The sequence below is a fragment of the Rissa tridactyla genome, chromosome 5 (assembly GCF_028500815.1).
Source record: "Rissa tridactyla isolate bRisTri1 chromosome 5, bRisTri1.patW.cur.20221130, whole genome shotgun sequence".
Classification (NCBI taxonomy): domain Eukaryota; kingdom Metazoa; phylum Chordata; class Aves; order Charadriiformes; family Laridae; genus Rissa; species Rissa tridactyla.
The window spans coordinates 78,258,376-78,280,714 of record NC_071470.1 but is presented as its reverse complement, the minus strand read 5'-3'; the positions used below and the strand labels follow the sequence as shown (position 1 = coordinate 78,280,714).

Sequence of the window (22,339 nt, the reverse complement as noted above, 5' to 3'; positions counted from 1 at the left end):
GTTAACGTAGGAGTGGTGATTGGATTCAGATTGCATACAAGAATTGGATTATTGCTCGGTTATTAAAAAGAAATGCAATATCTGACATAAATATCAGTGAAGATCATCTTTTATCTTTTCTTACTTCTGTAAGCTACCACAGTTCTAATCAAATGAAGAGTTTTACTAGTTACTTTGAATACACAATCACCCCTTTTTGGTTTTACTTGACGGTCTTTACTCTGATAAACTGATGAATAAGCTTTTAAAATTGAAAAAAAAAAAAAAGCTAAAAATGAAAATTTTTAGAAAATTTAGCGATAGTAAGTGCTGCTGCTGACTGAAGGAATTTGGCCTAGGTTTTCTGGAAGTGACTGTTACTGAAGGTGCCTGAAATACGGTGCTCATTGCTTTGAAAACATTGTCTAAAGCTGCTTGGTGGGCACCTTCCTCCTTCCTGAGAGGTTCCAATGGAGCAGGTGACATTTCTTTTCTCTGGTGCTTCTTGAGTCACGCCACAGGATTACAATTTTCTGCTCTCCTTTTTGTTTAAAATATTTAAAGTAGAGTTGACGCTGTTTTCATAAGCTGATGTCTTTAAATACCTTGAGGCCTGGTCCTCATGAAAGGGGAGCATTTAAAAAACAAACAAACATCCTTCTCTGAGTGGTCATTATATAAATTATTTCTATTTCTGCGTTGAATGTGTTTTAAGAGAGGAAAGCCAAGAAGGGAGGCTGTGTCCTGCCCAATGATTACACCCCCAATATCCAATTTTGTGGACGTGTAGATCCTACCTATTATTTACATAGATCCGTTTTAAATGTTGGCCAGCACTGTAAATATTAAAAAGCACCTTTATTAATTTTGACAATTGGGCAATCCTGTCTGAGGTTTTACTTTCTTGTGATGCATCCGGAACGTAACCGAAAGCTTTCTTCTACCACATTGACGTTTATCAAAATTTTATTTTTTTAAGTTATTTTATTTATCAAAAAGATACAGAACTGTATCTTTCCAGCAGGGATTAGTGGCCTCTTTTGCTCGTCTAATTAGGATGGTAGATTCTGTGCGTTGAACGGATCTCATGCAGTTTTTCATCTGATCTTTTCCATCACTTCAGTTTCTTGAATTGCTAAAATTCTGGACGTTGCTTCAAAATGAATCCTGGCAATCAATGAGCTGCCCAACCCTTGTGGCAATTTCATCAGCGCTGGTCTGTAAAGGCGACCACGAGAACTAGGCCCTTCTTTTAGAAAAATCAAGCAAATTACATTCCCTCCATTAAAGTATGCTGTGTGGTTTTCCGAACCTGCTAATTTTAATATAACCTCTCTGTGTTACCGCTCGTCCTGTTATTAGTTGACGCTCGGTGAAATTCTTGGGCGGATTGTCATTATTCCGCTTCTTACATGTTCTGATGAATGCTAAAATGGTTAAAAAATGTTAAATGCTTAGAGCATCAACACGGGCAGCTGAGACATCAGTTTGCTTTTAGCAAAAATTTGTGTCAGGCTCTCTTTTAATCCATGCAGATTTCCTCATAAGGCTTAATCTGACGACGTTTGTAAGGCTTTGTTGTGTTCGTAAAATACCTTGTTAAACTTACAAAATCAGGGCTTTAACTGCAACGAGGAATTAACTCAACCTGAAATACAGGTTGTAAATGACATGATTATACGTTAAATGAAGACATAAAGATACAGGTGTATGTTTTAGTACTCTCTCCTTTTTTTAAAACAACTATACACAATTTTGCTATTTCATAAATGAATAATTAAAGGTGTGTAAACTCTAGCTGTTCCTTTTAACTTCAAGGATATAGGATATTATACATAGAATCCCAGGTCGGAAGGGACCTCAAGGATCATCTGATCCAACCTTTCTTGGCAAAAGCACGGTCTAGACGAGATGGCCCAGCGCCCTCTCCAGCTGAATCTTAAAAGCGTCCAAAGTTGGGGAATCCACCGCTTCCCTGGGGAGATTATTCCAGTGGCTGATTGTTCTCATAGGGAAAAATTTCCTTCTTGTGTCCAACTGCAATCTCCCAGGAGTTACCCGTTACCCCTCGTCTTTCCCATGTGACTCCTTGTAAAAAGGGAGTCTCCATCTTCTTTTTGTCCACCCTTTAAACCCTGGAACGTGGCAGTAAGGTCTCCCCTGAGCCTTCGTTTCTCACGGCTGAACAATCCCAGCTCCCTCCATGTTACTGCTCTGTGCGGGTGTGCGCTGGTGCACTGAAAAGCAAAAAAAAAACCCCTTGGTTAAAGAAAAAAGTGTCAGTTATTACAACTACTCTCCCTGGAGATTGCTAATACAGAAGGATATGTTTTGGGATACCCGTTTACTTTTTTTCTTTTTTTAAGTAGTTAATTTTATTTGGGATGTTAAATAATTTTTAGCAGCTAGATTTCTGATATTTCGGCTGAATCGGTTTCTGCCTTTTAAGTTCTGTCTGTTAGCGCTTAGTTCCCGAAGCATACGTAGAAGCTCGACCCGAGGGTCTGTCTGTGCGTGCACATCACCGGGTAAGACTTGACAAGCCGCTCGGGGATTTTTAGGGCGGTTAGTAGCTCAATGAGCCTCCTCTGATCACAAAACATACTTTTTGTAAAGCGTTCTTCCTTTTTTGCTCTCTCCCTGACATTTCCCACAACCTGTATTGATGGACCTGCCTCAACTGTCGGTCTTCATCCAGCAGGAATGAAGCAAGAGTCTCAGCGGGCCAAAAGAGCTGGTAATTTGAGGCCATCTGCTTTGATATCGGTACCTGGACTGACTTAGTCTCACTTCAAAATTGGGTCTTTTATCTACTTTGGCAAATAATTTTTTTATTTTCTATGTAGCTCGAGGATCTTTTACCGAAGTTAACAGTTTGGCAAACTGACTTCTTACGCGTGCCTTAGACTTGAGGGGTTTTAATGAAGGCTGCGAATGTCAATATTCCTGGCGTTTAATCGGAATACAGAAGTTCATTGTGTGAGGGCCTTGATGAGGGAGGGTTTTGGTCACAAATGAGTATTTTTAGACTATACAGCATTTTGTTCATACTAGTTAACGCTTACTGTTACAGTGCCTTCGGGACAAACGCAGTCTTTCCAAATATTAAATTGCCTAATTATTTTTCCCGTCATTTTTCATTATGGCACGGCAGATGCAGATTAATGGGATTTTTTCTCAAGTTGTTGACCCTAAATAACCGTGAATTTGCACTGTAATAAAACGTTGTTTGTCTTTTGAATGGATTTGGAAGCTATATGGTTTTCATTCGCTGTTGCTGAATATAGGCCTGTTAATAGCGTACATAGCATTGCTGACTTGCATCAAGTCATTTAATGGTAGGAAGTATTACATTCTACCTCTTGTGTATTTAACAGCATGGGGGAGGATTATTTTCTTAGATACGCAAAGCATTGCTCTGTGTTTAATGTCTTTCAGAAATCAGCTGCCCTTGAGCATTGCTACTGGACTAATCTTACCAGATTAGCCTCTAAATATTTCAGATTGTTAGGAAATGGCTCTTATTAATATTTGCAAAGTTCTTTCTGCTGTGACTGAGCAGCTTTATTATAGAGGGCCCCAGGCTTTCGTGGTCTCAGAAGAATAGTACTTTAGCTGAGGCAGTAGAAGCGTAAGGAGCCACCCGGGTTGTAATACCTACATTTCTGACTCCGAGCTCCTGAAATGTGAGCAGGGGGCAAAGGACGCTTCCCTGCCCACCGAGGAGCACAGCCCATCACCCATGGCAAGAGCCAGGTGCTGCTCTGTGACTTGGGCATCCCTCATCTTGTGACTCAGCAGATCATAGAATCACAGGGTTGGAAGGGACCTCTGGAGATCATCTGGTCCAACCCCCAAGCAGATAGAATTGTAGAATCACAGAATGGTTTGGGTTGGAAGGGACCTTTAAAGGTCACGTAGTTCGGACCACCTGCAATGAGCAGGGACACCTCCCACCAGCCCAGTTGCTCCAAGCCTTGTCCAACCTGGCCTTGAACCCCTCCAGGGATGGGGCAGCCACAGCTTCTCTGGGCAACGTGGGCCAGGGGCTCACCTCCCTCACAGCAAGGAATTTCTTCCTGAGATCTCATCTAAATCTCCCCTCTTTCAGTTTAAAGCCGTTCCTCCTCGTCCTGTGTCTCCCCTCCCTGCTCCAGAGTCCCTCCCCAGCTTTCCTGGAGCCCCTTTAGGGACTGGAAGGGGCTGGAAGGTCTCCCCTGGAGCCTTCTCTTTTCCAGGCTGAACCCCCCCAGCTCTCTCAGCCTGTCCTCACAGCAGAGGGGCTCCAGCCCTCACAGCGTCTTCCTGGCCCTCCTCTGGACTTGCTCAACCACGTGCTTCTTATGTTGGGGAGATGACAGAGGATCTCTGCGCCACACAGCTGCTGACTCTGCTTCACTCCATACAGGGGGGATGTCTGCGTGATCTCTCCTTTTGACTGACAACTTCGAACTGGTTGTTTTCAAAGAAGTATCTAAGCTGCACAAAATAGGAGCTGTAGCCGCAGCAGTAACTACAGTGTAGACCTCAGCAGGGTTGTTTGGTGTTGAGCGTGATGTCTGGCGGCTATAATCGTGGCTGTGTTACGCACCACTGATTGAAGGAGTTCGGTTGCTCAGCGGAGATTATTTATGCTGTGCAGCCAAAGAGAGGAAGTAGTGACAGTGATGGAAAAATGTGGAGCACTGAGGTGTAGAGAATGAGGTTGCGGTGAAGATGGGATTTTTTTGAAGGAAGCAGATGTCTGATCCGTGCAAAGAGCAGCACCCCTGAGCAGTGGTTCGCAAGCTTTCGCATCCCTGCTCCCATATGCAGTTTTGTGTTTGTCGTGTTTAGCTTGGGACGCCAAGCGTGTTCAGCTTGGCGTCTAGCCTAAAAGCTCTAGGGTGAATTTTGACTTTGGGCTCAGTTCTTGCCACTGCTGTAGTGCCTTCTGCGCTGGCATCCACCTGAGTTTCTGATGAAGTTCTAGCAGTAGCTTTATTTTCCTTCCCTCGTCACCTCGGTTTATTCAGGAGAACAGGAAAGGTGGCAAAGGGCGACTCTGCAGGAGGATCTGAGTCCCAACAGCGCTAAGCCACGGCAGATCTTCCACTTCTCGGCCAAGCGGTTTTGCTGAGCACGAGGCATTCTTTGTCACGAGACGAGACAGCAGAAAATGCTTATGAAGTGTTTTAAAATAGAAAATCGAGTGGTTCATGTGTTACCAAAAAACATATCTGGTTATACCTTTTCAGCGGGGTTTTTTCAGGTTTTGCTTTACCTCTTTATTTTCAAATGCAACAGCTTTTCCCATACCTAGTGGCAGGCGGATACCAATTCAGAGAAAACCCAAGATCAAATGAAGTCATTCCGTTAAGTTCTTTCCATTAAGTAATTAAGTTCATTTTTTAAAGTCTTTGGTGTTTTGTTTTTTTTTCTAGTAAGAGTGAGCTGCGTAAGATCTGCGTAAATAATATACTTTTGGAAGTGAACATGGAGGGAAAGCACATCCGTCCCTTTATTTGATTCTTCGCGCAGGGAGGTCAGAACTTGAAGAAACAATTTACATATTTCAGCAAATATAACACTTTTGTGACTTCCCAAACTACTGACGAATGAGCCCTATAACTTCCTAACAGTGCACTAATTCGAGACATCTGGCTTCACAGAATTGCAGGATTGATGCTTCTGGGAGTCCATGGATCTTAATCTTTAGCACCAAAGGGAAAATAAGTGTCTTTAACTGCATTACCATTAACCGTGTCATCCCTTTCCATGCTCTATTAATATAATAAACAGGATGAATGGGATTGCATGGAAAGAGGCTTCCCTAATGAGCGGCACTCCAGTAGTTCGACACCTCCCTGCGCGTTTGTGGAGCTGCTGCGCTGACCACAGACCGTCACTTCGGTTTCAAATCCAGCCTTCTCAATTATTTTGTCTTCGTAACGTTAACTGATTCAGATACCAGGTTATCAAAATGATCACTTCGGCAGTTTCACAAAAACGAATATTTTAGGCAATAGTTCTAGATATGATTAGATATCTTTGTCCTGAAGAATTTTTATCTGATTTTAGCTGCTGTTTGACTTGTCTCCTTACCTGGGAGAATTTGATTTTCATAGATTTTCATATTTTGACTTCTTTTTCTTTAAAGGCCGAGATTCAGAAAGGAGATAATAAAGCTGCTTCACCATTAGAGCAAGCTGTTTGCTGTAGAATAGACAGGAAAATACTATAGTTCAGCACAAAAAGTCAAATAAAGGAGATGATTTGGAGCTTGCCCACACTAATAGCTAAATACAAAGCTAATAAAGCTAATAGGAGTTCTCCCTTAAATAATTATAATGATTTTCCAGAGTGGTGATTGGAAAGTATTTCAGCTGAAAATCAGTGCTGAAGCCAAAGGGATATTCCTGATCTTTTGTGGGCTCGTAGTATTTTTCTAGAAGGAGCCGTGTGCTCCCTGCGTTCCTGAAGATTGCCGGAGAGCAACAACTTTGTTGTTGAAGTTTGTTAAATCTCTTCAAAAAAGATAAGTGGAACTTTTTCTACTGATGAATGCTTTCTGTGTCGCTGGAGAAACAGGAATTGCAGTGTGGGTTACTGATGGGAGTTCTTATACTGGATGAATAATCCTTGTAATTGCCACCTTTTGGTTTGTCGTGCCTGAATCCTGCCTGATCCGTGTGTGTAAAGAACTATATATGCTTGCAATGAATACACGAATCCTTTTTGTAGTGAGTCACCTCTTAAACTTTGTGAATGGCTCCTCAAATTGTCATCACGACCTCCCTTGTCTCTCCCGGTGAAAAGCTGAGTCGCAGGCAGAAAGCGGGAGCAAAGTCTGGGCCATGCTGGGCTTCCCTCCGTGCCGTCGTGCACCCTTTACTCCCTGTTGTCCGGCTGCCTTGTCTTCTCCACGGATTCTTCTCCTTTGCCCATGCGTATTTGGGATTTCCCCCTAGCAGATATACTGGCATAAAACTGCATCTGAACTGACCGAAGGCACCAACGTGAGCACTTTGCCAAAAGCTGGTTTTGATCTTCCTCGGCTGCCTCAGCCTGTTTTCCTTTCCAGAGACAATCAGGGGCATGTGATGCTGATTCAGAGAAGGATTTGTCTCATCTCACTTATATGATTCAGATATTTGGGAGGAAACGAAAAGAATGTGATCCTTGAAAAAGATATCCCCATGGACGTGTCAGACTAGAGTTTGGCTAATAAGGAAATAGCCTCACCGGGCTGAGAAAAAACATTGTCCGTCATCTCATACAGCCCGTTCCAGTCCCTCAAGGGGCTCCAGGAAAGCTGGGGAGGGACTCTGGAGCAGGGAGGGGAGACACAGGACGATGGGGAACGGCTTTAAACTGAAAGAATGTGAATTTAGATGAGACCACAGGAAGAAATCCTTTCCTGTGAGGGAGGTGAGCCCCTGGCCCACGTTGCCCAGAGAAGCTGTGGCTGCCCCATCCCTGGAGGGGTTCAAGGCCAGGTCGGACGGGGCTTGGAGCAGCCTGGGCTGGTGGGGGGTGTCCCTGCCCAGGGCAGGGGCATGGAACTGGGTGGTCTTTAAGGTCCCTTCCAACCCAAACCTTTCTACGTTTCTATGATCTCAACTCACAACTCTTTTCGAGTCAGAAGGGAGCTGTGGTTCTGTGGTGCCACTGAACAAAGAAGCCCTCTTCTAGAAAAGGATGTCACAAAGCGAGAGCACCTCCTGTCTCAGGCAGGCAGCAAAGCTCTGGAAGCCCCTTCACATGGTGCTGTGCTGGTCTGCTGAGTAGCAGGGGTATGGATAGATGCCTCTATCCGGGATAAAACTTGGACTCTTGGCTCTACTTTTGATACGTTGTGTGGTGGTGGGCAAGGCATTTATCTTCTCTGATGGAGTAGGAATAAGCTACTGTTCTGTATAGAGCCGCTGATAGCTATATGTAATAGTGTGTCTATTTAGGTCGGTGTAAGTACAAAGCATTTATCGCAGCCTTAAATATAGATATTCCTAGCAGTACAGGTGGGAGACACCATTATTTAAAAGAGGAAAAAAAAAAGAGAGATAAAAGGGTTTTGTACTGCCTTGACCCAAAGGCAGTGAAATGCGGCTTATTCTTCTCCTGTGACTTTTTTCGCTGCGGGGTCACAGTTTTAAAACCGCGCCTTAATGACTGTAGGTTCACGTTGACTTCACTCTCACCTAGGAGATGACTGTCTCATAAATGTGTGTAAGGAAGTCATTTAGTGCTTAAAAAATACAGCGGTAATTAAAGAATACAGCCCTTTGCTTCAGCTGGTCGGTAGCAAATCCACGCTGCAGCAGTAGGAGTGAACCAGGAAAACTAAGTAAGCATGAATATAGGCTGTTGCTGTTTTGTAGCCACAAACCCAAGCCAAGACTGTCTGGTTTTAATACCAAAGTAATATTTTAAAGGTGGATTTGGCTCCTAAATTTTAAGATTCAGTACTTTGTTCAAATCCTCTAAAGACGTTTCGAAAATCGGCGTTGTTTTACGTGCTTCAGAGCCCTTTGAAAGCAGTTGGCAGCAAATATTCTGCCTCCTTCAGAAGTATTGGGTAGTTCCCAATGTCCGTACGTGATACGGAAAATCGACTACGAAGGCTTCTGCCTGTCCGAATGTAATGCTGTTAGCGAGCAGCGAGGAGAGGAATGCTGCTTTGAATCCAAAAAAAAGCGTTCACAGAAAAAACGTCCTTCGGGTGCCGACGAATCTATTTCAGGAGCAGGCAGTTTCTGTCAAAAGGGTATAATTTGCTCTAATCTTACAAAGTTTTGAACTTTTTTTGGAGAGGTTTCTAGCTCTGTTCTGAGCTAGAAGTTGCAGGATACTGTTCTAGGCCAGAACTTGCTCTCTCAGCTCACACTGGTTTGCTTTAAAGACCAGACTTTTGAGAGTATCGAAATCTTACAGAACACAACCAGAAAGAAAGATAATGTTGGTTTTTTAGGGTTTGGGGGGGGTTTTTTGTGTGGGTTTTTTTTTTTTTGCAGCAATATACTCTCTTGGTCTTTTATGCTCCAGGCTCGCACTTCGTAAAAACTTAGACAAATCTAGAATATAGAACCAGCCAAACCCACAAATTCTGATTTAGACCTACTTGGCTCTTCTGAATCATCACGAGCTCTGGGCAGTGAGTCAGCCAAGAGCTGGTTTTCTCTTCAGTATTGTGTAAACACAAGATGTTTCCCTGGGCTAAATATTATTAAGTAAAAAAGTCATGTTTATTTGATTTTTTTATTTTTTTTTTTTTTAAATGTCATGTATTGTATAAAAGATTACTAACACATAAAGCTACCATCTGGGGAAATCTGAAAGTCCTTTTCTTTTCCACTTTCTTCATCAGCTCAGTTTTGAAGACGAAGCAGTTTTAAGGCGCCCTGATTTTTTTGTTGTTGTTATTTGATTCTATAAGGAATAACGATTTTGGATCAAACTACTGACAAAGCTTCATGCCTTGTGGGAAAATTAGCTTTGGAAATTGCCAATTCACTTCACCGCAGGACTTAATTCGTGGTTCTACCATGATGGGATTTGGATTCTTAAAATGCAAAATTAATTTCTGCAGCTGACTCGTGCATTTTCAGGGAAAACTTTAGGTATGGATATATAAGTGTATGGGGGGGGGGAAATACGTAATATATATAGATACATACGTGTGTGTGTGTATACATATATATATATATATATAAAAAAAAAATATGAGAAGGAAGATAGCTTATTCCCTTTTTGACCCCATGGAGAAGTGTCAAGAGACAGAAGTAAATGATGGAGCCGGTAGCTGTTTGGTGACAACAATATTTTATTTTTTTCTTCTTTTTTTTTAGAGAAAGGAAAGTCTGCCAGCCTTTCAGTCAGAGCTTTCTTTTTTCTCGAATTGATGCGGTTTGTAGTTCTAGAGGCTTGAGCTCCCTCGTGGTTTCTCCTCCATATTCCTCTGAACGAGTTTCCAGCCGGCGTACCCGTCACCACCGCCGCACACGCCAGCTGCGTAGCCAGAAAATGCCGCCTTCATCTCATTCGTTCCTCTGAGCGGCTTCACATGTGTCTAGTTTTGGAGTTTGAGAGGTTTATTTCTTTTCGCTGTTGGCTTTCATAAATTAATGTAAAATTTTTTAAAATCAAGGCCAGTGTTTTTAATACCGTGCTTTCAATGGAGCTAACTAAACCTATAAGAATAAGCTCATCGTTCTCACAATTTCTTCTCTTCCTACACTCATCTTTTTTTGGCCTCCCATGCACAGACATCCCAGAAATACGCTGCAGGTTGGTACGAGGTCTGAATGAGTGCAGGGAGTCCGTATTTTACGGCTTCTGTCTTAACAGAGGTAACTTGTATACCCAGAATATCCTTCCTTTTTTTGGCGGTTGTGTTCTTATTTTGATTAAGGAGTCTTAACGAGAAACGCGGGCTTGAATTATTCTTCTGGAAGACTGTTCTCAGCGGTGTGGTATGGATTTGGTTATTACCCTAGTTGTCCCTACTTGATAGGGAGGGGACGAGCAGTTTGGGCTTGGTTGGTTTGGTTTTTTAAGGGAATATAAAGTGGCATGCAGGTTTTTTCATTTTTTTCACTTACAACCTTATTATTATTATGAAGATGTTTCCATCTGAAATTCCATTTGAAAGCTGGCTTTCAAAGGGAGAGAAGTACTGTGTTTTTACACCGTTGCAGCTGTGTTACAGTGAAATTAGTCACTGTCTCGGTAGTTAACTTGTTCAAATATTTTTTTTTACCTCAAGTGAAACTGAAGGCATTTAATTAAAAACTAGAATAAGGAGAAGGTGAAACTGAAAAAAGGCCAATTACTCTAGGGACTGCAGACAGTGATTTTATTTTTAATTTAAGTTCCTTTTTAATTATTAGTTAAGAAAGAGTCTTGAATTATTAACTGAACGTGCACTTTTGCTCTCCGTTTATTTTAGTATGGCCAAATGCTTTTAGTGTGCAACGATGCTTTCTCTTTCAAAATGAGCATCTATTGTCTGATTATGGAATTTGTTAGCATAGCCCTTAAAGTTTGTTATTCTGCTGGAATGTATGATGAATTGTTGCTTCTTCCCCCCCACCACCCCCACCCCGTATCTGGTTTTGTTTGCAACCTTTAAGATGTAATGCTGCTGAGAAGACAGTCGTATGACAATAAGAATAGTGTTTAAGATAATAAAAGTCCGGTGACCGGAGAGTCCTGCATACGCTATTTAAAAGATTGATTGGAGGCTGTGCCTAGGCAAAAGGGAGTTGAATCATATTAATACAATATATTAAGATATACAAGTCTGACCATGCTTTTAGCACTTGTTTAGTCATGATTCAAGGAGGTGGTAGGAAATGATTGCAGCGTTCTTTGGTGGCAGAGCAACAGCAGAGCTCCTCTAAAAATGACCATAAAATGAGCTGCACGTGCAGTCTTTTGGTTTCTTTGTTTATCTCACCTTATGAAAAAGGCGATTCTGAGGGTAGAGAATTAAAAAAAAACCAAAACAAAACACCAGAAACCACAGATGAGAACAGACAGAGCTGCAGTACCGGCTCTACAGTAGAATTGTAATTCTCCCTTCTCCCCCAAAATCACAGACAGACGTGAAAGACGTGAAAAAGATGACTGGTGTTTATATTTATTATTTTTTTTTCCCCCCCTTTCCATAGTGCGGCTTCATGACAGCATATCAGAAGAAGGATTCCATTACTTAGTCTTTGACTTGTAAGTATGTGTTTTGCCTATGTTTAGTATGTCGGGGATGTGGTATTCAAACCTTTAGATGGAAATACAAGCTCGCAAGATAAAAGCGCGGTTGTGGTGCAATGAGTTGGACAAAGAGATGTAAACAGAGCTGGAAGGACAACAACATGTTTGGGCATTTGCATGTGCAAGAACTGAATTGGAAGTGTCACTGCAAGAATTCCATATTAAAAACTTTGAGTAAGTAGGGCCACTGTCGAAGTTGGATTTTAATATAAAATGTCGGTATGTAAGTAAAAGCTGGCGTGATAGCTGCCAAGGCTAAGCAAACATACGAGTCGGAAAAAATAATTTGCTGCAAGCCAGTGTCTGTGAAGGAAACATGAAAAAAAAAACCATGTGGAAGAGCAGTTTCCTACAGCAAATCTGCATTTCTGGACTGAAAGGTAAGCCTGAGTTTCCTAGAGGGAAAGAATCTTTCAGTATATTATTCCGAATTGATATTTCCTGATGTATAGAATGGTTCATTTGGACACCAGCCGCCCGCCCCCTAGAGCCCAACGTGGTTTTGCTGGTTGGAGTGAGAGTTCATTCTTTCCCCCAGAAATGTGAAATCACTCGTATGTGAGCATACAATCTGAAACGTTGGCATTCAGCGTAGGTAAGGTAGAACCTGGCTCTCCCCCAGTCAATGGTGTGCTTTCATGTTCAGCTCACATCCTCTTTTATTTTCTGGCTTAAGTTGTTTTTTTTTAAAGACATCTGTGAAGACTTCTTCAAGACTAGACTTCAGACTAGGAATACAAAAATACGAAATAGTCTGTAGTGAAGGCATACAGGGTTCAGTACTCAAATCCTAACCGGGCTCAACAGGAACTTATATCTGATTTGTATATGTCCCAGGTAAGTGCTCAGGCTGTTGGCTTTGGAAATAGCTGTAGGGCACAACATGCATACTTGTTCTCTGACACGCTCTGCGGTTTGTTTTGCCCTTTTTTTTTTTTTTTTAAGGTCTACAAAGGAAATCTTTCTGTGTGGATTTGGAAAAATCATCTTTATCCTGAACATTTCCGAGAAGTGTCACGCAGAATTCTTTAGTTCTAGGGACAATATAATATCCTTTTTATAAACTGGTGGCATTTCTAGCTTTTTATAGTAGTACTTTTAGTAGTACTACTGTAGTAGTACTTTTAGTACTACTAACAGGTAGTACTGTACCTGTTAGAAACCATGGCCTGCTGTAATTGCAGTTAGTCCACTTCTGCCTTAAATGGAAGATACAATGCCAGACAGATCTTGGGAGATGGTGATTGCGATGTGAACTAGAAGGCATTTGAACAACTTTGAAGTTGCAGATACAAGTATCTCTTTCTCGATGGTAACAGAACAAAGAGAAGGCTGCATTCTGCAATAAAAATGAATACCTAACCCAAAGATACACTGCCTTGGCAGAAAACTAGATTCTGCAGGAAACTCTGCGCCGGTGGAGCTTCCTCGGTTCCCCGTCAGTGCCATTCAGGACAAACATAGGAACAGACTCAAACGTATGTCGTTCATCTAGAACGGTCCGCATGGGTTTGGTTTTCATCCTCTTCAAAGAATTTTTTGAATTACTTTGCAAAAAAGCAAACGCCTAAAGGGTAGAGGTGGTGACTGTACCGACTCATCGTTGCCTTTGGAAAAGCAGCATGTTGCATTCGTGAAGAACTTTTGCCTAATTACTAAGGATGACTGTTCACAGTTAATTTTTTCATTCAGACTGAGACATTATTGCTTTAATGCTCACTAATGCTGTTGATCAGTGAAACTTCATCTTTTACTGCAGTTACAAATATGTGGGTTGGTGGCTGGTTAAAACGTACATAAAAGAGCTGCCACGGAAAAAGGCACCGTATGCACTTCTTTAATATGAAGGCCAAGTGCGTGCTTTTATTTATTTATTTTATTTTTACTCAACAGGAGCCTGACTGTGGGGCAACACTGTCACTCCACCCACACATACCATCACGTCATTATCTTAATGATTTCTTTCAGACTGTGTGGGATTCGGTACGACTGCTTCTTTAGAAATTTCTTGTAGGCTGCGTCCCACATAAGAAAGCAAAGAGGAAGAAGTGCTTTTTCTCTGCAGAGACAAAAAACAGTCATTGTCACTTTCTATTTTGAATTTCTAATAATCTCTTTTGAATTAATGTCATAGAGATGTCTGTAATCTGAAGGAGAAGCCTGTTGCTTCACTTGTATACCTCGGTGATAGCTGTGCTTTTATCTGGAGAGGAAAAAAAAAAGGGGGGGGATTAATGTACTCTGTTACAGGCCTGCATTTGGGTGAAGAGGTTTAGTGTCAAAATGGGAAGCTGGAAGTCTTTTAAAATCCATGCGGAAACTGGACATTGAACAATGAAAGACGTGCTTTCTGATAAAATGCGGAATTGCGGTGTTCCTATAAGGAGCCCTGCATGTGAGAGAAACAGATGCGCTGAAGTATTGACGTATCATATATGTGTATATATATGTGTGTGTATGTACATATATATATATATATATAAAATTGATCTTTGCTTGCTGACTCCCCATCTCTGAAATATATACATTGCGGTGTCATTCTGGACCATGGTAGTTGTTTTGCGCTTGACTAAGCAAATTAGTGATTTTCAAGGTCTCGTTGATGTCACTGCCAAGGAACAGAGGCACAGAGGTTGGAAAAGACCCCTGGGATCATCGAGTCCAACCCTCAACCCCACTCTACAAAGTTCTCCCCTACACCATATCCCCCAACACCGCATCTAAACGAGTCTTAAACGCATTCAGGGATGGCGACTCCCCCACCTCCCTGGGCAGCCTGTTCCAGTGTCTGACCGCTCTTTCTGTGAAGAACTTTTTCCTAATGTCCAATCTAAACCTACCATCTTACTGATCTACTGATATCGCTCCTAAATATTTTAGAAAACTTAACTAAGATAGCCTTCTGTGATACTTCTCCCAAGCAAAGAACTTCCTCCTGTTACGTTTCTCTCACTACATACGGTGAAGTGATTTGCAGATTAATAAAACACGCATAGTAAGGTTAGTAATGGGCTTCACCAAGTTTCTTACTCCTCTTCCCTTACTGGTTAAGGCAACTGTAGTTAGGATTTGCGTCTCTTTATCAGCCCATTTCAGTTGCTAAGCACGAATGAGGTTGTCTTCAGTGTTAATGATGTTAGATGAGTTCAAATCCAATCAATTCTGTCAGTATTAATTGCTGGATCTGAATGGAAACAGCTGTAGCACTTGAGGACTCTCTTGTTGCAAGTCAATGAGATTCTCTTTTCTCAGCGTCTCCCATTTTAATGCACTTGATGAGATGCAACAATTGGCACATTTAGAATCCTGGTGTTGCTGTTAAATTCCAAGTGGAGGGAGTGTACTGTGCAGAAGAAAGGAAAATGCCAAAAAAAAGAAAGGCTAATTGCAGAACAATCTTTGCTTAGGGTAAGTGCCTGAACTTTTCTATTTCGGAAGTAGAACGATCACAGGTAAATGTAAAAAGTATATGGCCACTGTAGTTTTGTAAGACTGCGTCCTCACACCTTCATCATGAAAGAAATTTAAGAAAGAAGAAATGTACGCTAGGAGGAAAAAAAGACCGGTGTGATCAGCATGTATGCTCTTCACAAAATTACAGAACAATAACGATTGGTGAGAACCGGTGGCTTCCCTGTGTACCCTTAATGTTATTAGAGCTCGTTTCATGAATTGTCCCGCCATGAAACAGGACCGCACTGAAGTCGACAATATCTCTGTATCAGAAAGGCACTGAGAGCCAGCTACTTCCCATTTTAGCCCTGTGGGGAGAAAGCAGTTTGGCAGCTGTTCATGTAGCTTTATAGTGCAGGGCCAAAGTTGGTTGAAGTTGTTTTTTTAACTTTCTACCCTCTGCTTTACAGTCTTCACTTATATTGTGTATAGCCCATCTGGATAGATACTTGTAGATCTAACTATGCTGGTACTTGCCTCCTAATTTAAGTATACAGACTGGAATCCGTGCGTGATTCCCGCCCCACCTGAATAGTACAACGTGTCAGTTTTTCATTATTCTAGCCTAGTGGAAAAAAAAAAGAAAAAAAACAAAACCAAAAAGTTTAACAGAAGCCACAGTCAGACTATAGGTAAGTCCTCTTTTTTTAATTTCCTTCTGTGATTTGATTTCAGAGGTCAGCCTAAGTATTTCTGTTGGTCAGCAAAACCCACCCCCCCCCCCAAGAGTTCTGATTTCAACACGCCTCTCTGTGTATTCGGTGCTCCTGCTGGTAACACGGAGCCATGCGTTCTCCAAAGAGTTCCTCACGCTTTCGTTTCAGGTCACGGCCTTCGCTGGGCAAGGAGAACCTCATAATCAAGAATCTCTTCTATTTGTGTGGCTTGTGTTCATGATAGGTAGCTCAGGTCCTTCCCTAGCCATCGTGTTTCAAAATTGAAGATACAGAGGGGAGAAGAATCCACCTAAGAAAGTGACATCTAATAAGAAGTAGAACGCCATGTAATCACTTTGGTGTTAAACTGTGTGGAGTATAAAAGGAAGTTTATAGGTAACTGTTCTGTTCTTTATTTATAAAATCAGTGAATAACGTAGGTTGGTAAGGGTCCCTGCAGGTTATCTGGTCTAACCCCCTTCTTGAACAGAGTCCAAGTGAATCAGGTTGCTCAGGAGTTTGTCAAGGTTGGAACGTCTTTACGTGTGGAAATTCCACCACCTCTTTGAGCAACAAGTGCATAGTAAATAATTATAATAACAATAAAGGAAGAAAATTCCTTATATCTATTTGGTATTTCCGGTGTTTCAGCTTGTCTTTGGCCTTTCATGCTGTCTCTGCATATCCGCCCATAGGTTGGGTTGTAGACAGCAGTTGTAGACAGCAATGAGATCTCCCCTGAGCCTTCCCATCTTAACGGTGAGCAAACCCAATTATCTCAGCCTCTCCATGTGCCTCCAGCTCTAACCATCTCGATGGTCCTCCACTAGACGTAGTTCGTTAAGTCAGGGTTGTTCCTGTACTGGGAAGCCCAAAAAGGGGACACAGCACTCCAGGTGTGATCTCACCAGTGTCAAATGCAAGGGAAGAATCACTTCCTTCAACCTTCTGGCTGTCCTGTGTCGCGATGCAGTTGACCTTTTTTGCTGGAAGGGCACAATGCTCACGCACGCTCAATGGGCAAAGACCACTAACGCGGACAAAATGATCTTCTCAGAGTCAGAGGCTCAGAAGGTGCAGGTGAGTTCTGGCCCCTCTCAGTCCCCTGCGCTACCTTCCTTCATTACGGCCATTTAGCCGCCTGCTGAGAATTATTGCCGATGCATCCTTCGGAGTTGACGGAGCATGGGAATTGTCGGCTGCTTGTTTGGTTGTCAGTGAAGCTCTGTTCTTGCTTTTATTTTTTCATCATTTAACAGTGGTTATGAATGCCAAGCAAATGTTCAGTGTCAGCAAATAAGGATGCAGATCCCCGTCTTTTCTCCGTGCTTGAGGAGAGCAAGCGTCGGCTTGGTGTTCTCTCCCACTGAAACACGCTTTGATGGCAAAAGCTTTTTCTTCTCTTTTTTGGCTTGGATCAAAAGTGAGTGTTTTAGAAGAAGAAGAAGATCAAAGGATGCTTTGTTTTTTTCATTCATCACAAAGTGAGAATTATTCCTCTTTACCAGAACTCTGGTAGACAAATATATATGCAAAAAGGAGGTATCAAAGACTGTCAAAACATGCATCAATCAAACATTTTGTGTTACAGCAACCAAAGCCAGTTTCTGGAAGGTAGAAGACAAAAAAGAAAGAGAATATAAATTAGGCAGCCAGCTATTTTACCTCCTCCAGATTTCATTGCAGACTTTTGTGCAAAATAGCATTCTGTTACCTGAAAGTGATTACTTTCAAAGTCAGTCAGGTGTGAACTCAGAAAAAGGACGACGTAGCCCAAACGTAAATGGAAACATGAAAATAAAGTTCTTTAACTGGCCTTCTCGAGGAAAGGAGCCATGCTGCTGGTTGAGCAGATCGTATCTGTCATCGTCTAACGTGACTAAATAACTGGGATCTACAACGCGTAGTTAATACAGCAGTTTGCAAATGAGTGTTGTGGTATTGGAGATACCAAGTATCCTCGCTTTTAATTGTTTAATCCTATTAAACTTAATTGTATTCAATAGTAACCGTATTCATTGTACGATAGATTTTTAAGCATCTTAATCTTTAAGCATCTTGTAGCCCACTCTAGCTTTTACGTTTGAGAATGTATGGAGAATATAATGTGTTGTACGAAAATTCACTACGTTTGTAAACAGTAATGAATTACAAATGTCGATCTCCCGCCTAGGAGTTGTTTCTGTTGGCATGTCAGTAGGACGAAGGTTTGGGAAAGCAGTTTCTTCCTTTCACGCTCTTGTTGACACGGGCAGCTAAGTGTTACGATCTTATTTGAAAGCTCATCAATCTTCATCTTATAAATAGAGCACCTGTCTCAGTTACCTTACCAAAAACTGTTTAATGACATCGGTTTTATGATCGTTAGAAAACTTCTCCTGATTTTAACCTTATATTTATTCACAGGTATTGTATGCTTATTTATTATTGTACCAAGATTGTCCCTTACAGCTCGCCTCTGTGGAGAGCACGGTTTACGCTCTTTGCCTTCAGTATTTATTGTCATCCCTCTTAAACTTAGTTTTGCCAACTAAGATACATATAGGTTTGCCAGTTTAAGATACGATGAGTAAGTGAATGGATGGCCTAGTGGCAATGTGCTGCTCATATTGCTGTTTCGGTTCCCTTTTCTGAACATGAGCAACCAGAACTGAGTACGATACAAGGAGGGATTTTACTGCTGTACGTAAGGACGTTGCTGTCACCCTCTTTCAAATCCATTCCAAGACTGTGGCAGCGTCCTGCTGGTGACTCATTCTGGACTGTCATCTTTGGGTTATACCAACACGGTTTTATTTCTTTTTAACCACTTCCTACTATTAAACCGCTGGTTGTACAGTGAAATCCTAAGTACGCAACCACGCACAGCCGCTTCTGCTGCTGCTCCTCTGGATCGTACGGTTCTTCCCTCGTACTATTAATGCCTCTTGAATCATTTTAAGTGGCACTTTCACTGAACTATTCCTACTTTCTCGAGAAAGATAACTGAACATTTTCGAGGAAAAGAGCCTGCCATTAAACTGATTAAGGCACCTGCTTCTACTGATACTCTCCTTCCAACTCAGTAATGCTATTTCTAGCGAAAGCGCAAAAAGCAAACCACTCTGGCCCATGGGTACACCTCTGTTTGACCTACACTTAAAAGACCCTTTTCCCTCTTGAGCATCATTATTTTCTCCTTTCTTACATCTGTCTCACATTGCAGTTCTCAATTTATCCTTCAGCCACAGTTTCCCTTGCCGGTCAGTTCCCTTTATTCTTGTTGTTTTACTGCTTGCTCTTGACATCCTTAACAGATGCATGGCATCTTGCCCAGTAAGCTGCTGCTCTTTGCTTTTATTTTCTAGTTAAGATTGCTCTTCCACCGCGTCCATTTTATTCATGTAAGGATTCGGATGGACTTTAGTTCCTTCGCCTTGCTGGTCAAGACCTCTTGCATTTCTGTACAGATATTTCAGTTATTCCTCTCTGAATTCTCCCTGTCAAGTTAATTGAAGGTGCACTTTTTCACTTCTGAAATCTCCTTTCCCATCTTGATTTTTTTTTTTTTTTTAAACAGAGTCACTGGTGGTGAATTGTTTGAAGATATAGTTGCAAGAGAATATTATAGTGAAGCAGATGCCAGGTAAGTCGTTTGTTTTTCTAATGTTGCCTTTAATACTTCTAGGATAGTTACTTAAATATCTCATGGTGTTTGGCATCAGTTTCAGTAGCCCAAATTTCTGCTAGAGTTCTCCTAGACTTGGAAGGGCAGTTTGGCGTTTTGAGCTCACGACTGCGTGGTGGAGAACTCGCGTGAAGTCTTGATGTCTGCTGATCTGAAAAAGCCGAAATTGGATCTCAGTTTGTTAAAATCTTTGTAAACTTGTGAAGTTATTAAAATCTTACCCGGTTTTCTCCTCTACAGACTGGACATGGCATTTCAGCTGTCTCATCTAGGGATGCTGAACAAAGTTTGAAATATATGTTGGTCTTGAAAGAATTTTGCTTTAAGTATCATTTTTGTTCTCAGTCCAGAAGTACTAATTTCCTTTTCGTATTTAAATATTTTTGTTGTGTTTCATCAATAAGCAATCATACTGTGCATCTCATAGTCTGAGCTCAAATTTGAAATCTCTAGCAATTTTCTGCAAGTGCTTGTTGAAAAACTTGAAGAATAAGTTGACAATTATTATAATTTGCGTGCTAAAATAAAGTATCGGGACCAATTTTCCGTCTCGGAATCTGTTTGCCTTCATAAAATAATAAATCTTAAATATTCTCATATAATTATCAATATTAAACATTGCGGTCGATTACTTTAAAGGAAATATGTTCTGCCGCTATACTCTTGATGGAAAATCTATCTCAAAGCAAATCGAAAGAAGCCTCATGTTTTTGTGTGTTCAGTCACACACCGCCATTGATACGTATTTAATACATACAATTTTCGCTTATTCGTTTACATTTGGAATTAGTTGGCAGATGACCGGAAAGCATTAAGTGACCCTAACAACAGTGGTAGGATAATAAAGAACAAACAAGCAGTTACTCTGATTATTGGGAGGACTCCACTGTTTATTGCTCTTACTAATTTCTGTGGGAACGGTAGAAACATCATTACTTTAAGCGTTCAAATGTGGAACAACACATAGCAACACGCTGTAGAAGAGAAAACAAAATTAGTTCTTTAGGTGAGGTGGAGGGAGAGGAGCCACGTCTAAAAAATTTTTGAATGATTTTTGGCCTGCTGTGATTCAAGCAAAATTTCTAATATTGATGCCAAAGGCCAGCATACGGTGTCATTGTGTGTTTTTAAGGTACTTGTGATTTAAAAGGAAAAATTGCAATGATTTTTTTCTGTTCTAGAATTATGACATATTGGAAGAGGCTATGCATATATAGAGAGAGAGGAGATATATATATATATGTGTGTGTGTGTGTATATATATGCATTCTATATATTCAGTAAAAACTCGACCAGATAAGTGAAATATCTAGCTGTCCTGCATCTTTGTATTTTTATGTATATATATATTCATGGACATGTGTGTGTGTGGATATATATATATTTATATCTATATCTATAGTGCCTGTGTGTGTATCCCTATAGAAATAGTCGATGGACTTTATAGATGCATATCCTCGGACTGTAATACTGGTCTGCTCCTGCAAGCCCTTACTCACGCAAGTGGTCGCTACTCGTACAGGCAGTCCGGTTCAGAGAGTCGTCAACTACTCGCGTAAGAAAGGGTTTCCAGGCTTGGGCTCCAGTTACTGATTCATGACCATTCCTTCTGAATTCCATGGTCAAAAAGTTCTGGATGAGCAGTATCATAATCCTTGGCCCTTGACTGCTGTGTGTTACGTACAGTCGCCGACTTCTGCCACAAGGATATCTTTAAAAAAAGAACGTTACAAGCTCTTGTGGTGCTGAAAAACATGTGAAAAAGTTCCAGTGCTCTAAAAGATGAATATTTCAGTTGTGCTTTTGGGCATCCTAGGCTGGCCAAAACTTGCAAACCTGGGCATGGAAAAATAGGTGCTAATTGAATTATTTAAAGCACCGAAATAAAACATTTGTCTACATTTTTAATGTAGATTCCCATTTCATGAGTGACTCCTAACTAAACTAGCGCTTGACGATACTTTAAATGAAAATGCATGCCACCTTTTTGAATGACTGGGCTTTATTCTACTACTGGGTTTTAAGAAACCATTAGATGCAACATGAGAAATGTTTTGCTTTTCCTTAGCTTTTGACTTTTTTTTGTTTCATTTGTTGTCCGTATATCATCTCATCTCTGAGCATTTTCTTGTTTCAGCACGTGTTATAATGTTAACTTCACTGTAAAAATTTTAAAAAAAAAAAAACCAAAACATATCATTATTTGTTTTATTGCCTCCACTTCGTTTTTCCTATAGCAGTTTTTGGAAACTGGAAAAAGCTTCCATACTGCTGAATGAGAATGCAATCTAATGATTCTGTCTCATAGGTGTCGTATGTTCCACCTTAAACGTCTTTTTTGGTTTGGTTTTGGTTTTTTTTTTTGTTTGTTTTGCTTTGTTTTTTGGCTGTGTTAGAGCTGGAAATATCTCTATATTCAACATGGTTTTGTTCCAGTTCAACGTGCAATCAAGACTTGTCAGGAGGTGTAAAATTGGTTTTGTTCTTTATATTATTTTTTTTTTAAGTTTTATTTTATTTTGTATTTAATGTGATTATGTGCCTTTAAAATGTTCTCCCTCCCATTCTGCCCTTGTATCTTTGCAGTCATTGTATACAGCAGATTCTAGAAAGTGTTAATCATTGTCATCTAAATGGCATAGTTCACAGAGACCTGAAGGTCAGTATCTGGTGCCCATCAATTGGATATAAGAGTTTTGGGGATTTTCTTTTTTCTGCTGGGTAGGGGCAGAGGGTGGGTTGTCTGCGATGTTCCCTTGCCTTATCCTACTCACCCACAAAAACAACTCTTTAAGACGAACGAAATAATGCATGACGCCTCTTTCCAGTTTGC

At 41.0% G+C, this 22,339-nt stretch overlaps 1 protein-coding gene across 27 annotated transcripts in view; it reads left to right on the top strand.

Moving 5' to 3' along the window:
• The window catches only part of CAMK2D (calcium/calmodulin dependent protein kinase II delta), a 158,208-nt gene that overhangs the window by 81,062 nt on the left and 54,807 nt on the right, over positions 1-22,339 (top strand). For 22 of the 27 annotated variants that reach the window (XM_054203072.1, XM_054203070.1, XM_054203069.1 and 19 more), the window contains exons 4-6: positions 11,631-11,685; positions 19,399-19,464; positions 22,093-22,165. In XM_054203072.1, the coding sequence (XP_054059047.1) occupies positions 11,631-11,685; positions 19,399-19,464; positions 22,093-22,165 (194 nt within the window). The remainder of the gene's footprint in view (positions 1-11,630; positions 11,686-19,398; positions 19,465-22,092; positions 22,166-22,339) is intronic. The other 5 variants (XM_054203096.1, XM_054203092.1, XM_054203097.1 and 2 more) reach the window with 1 other exon arrangement.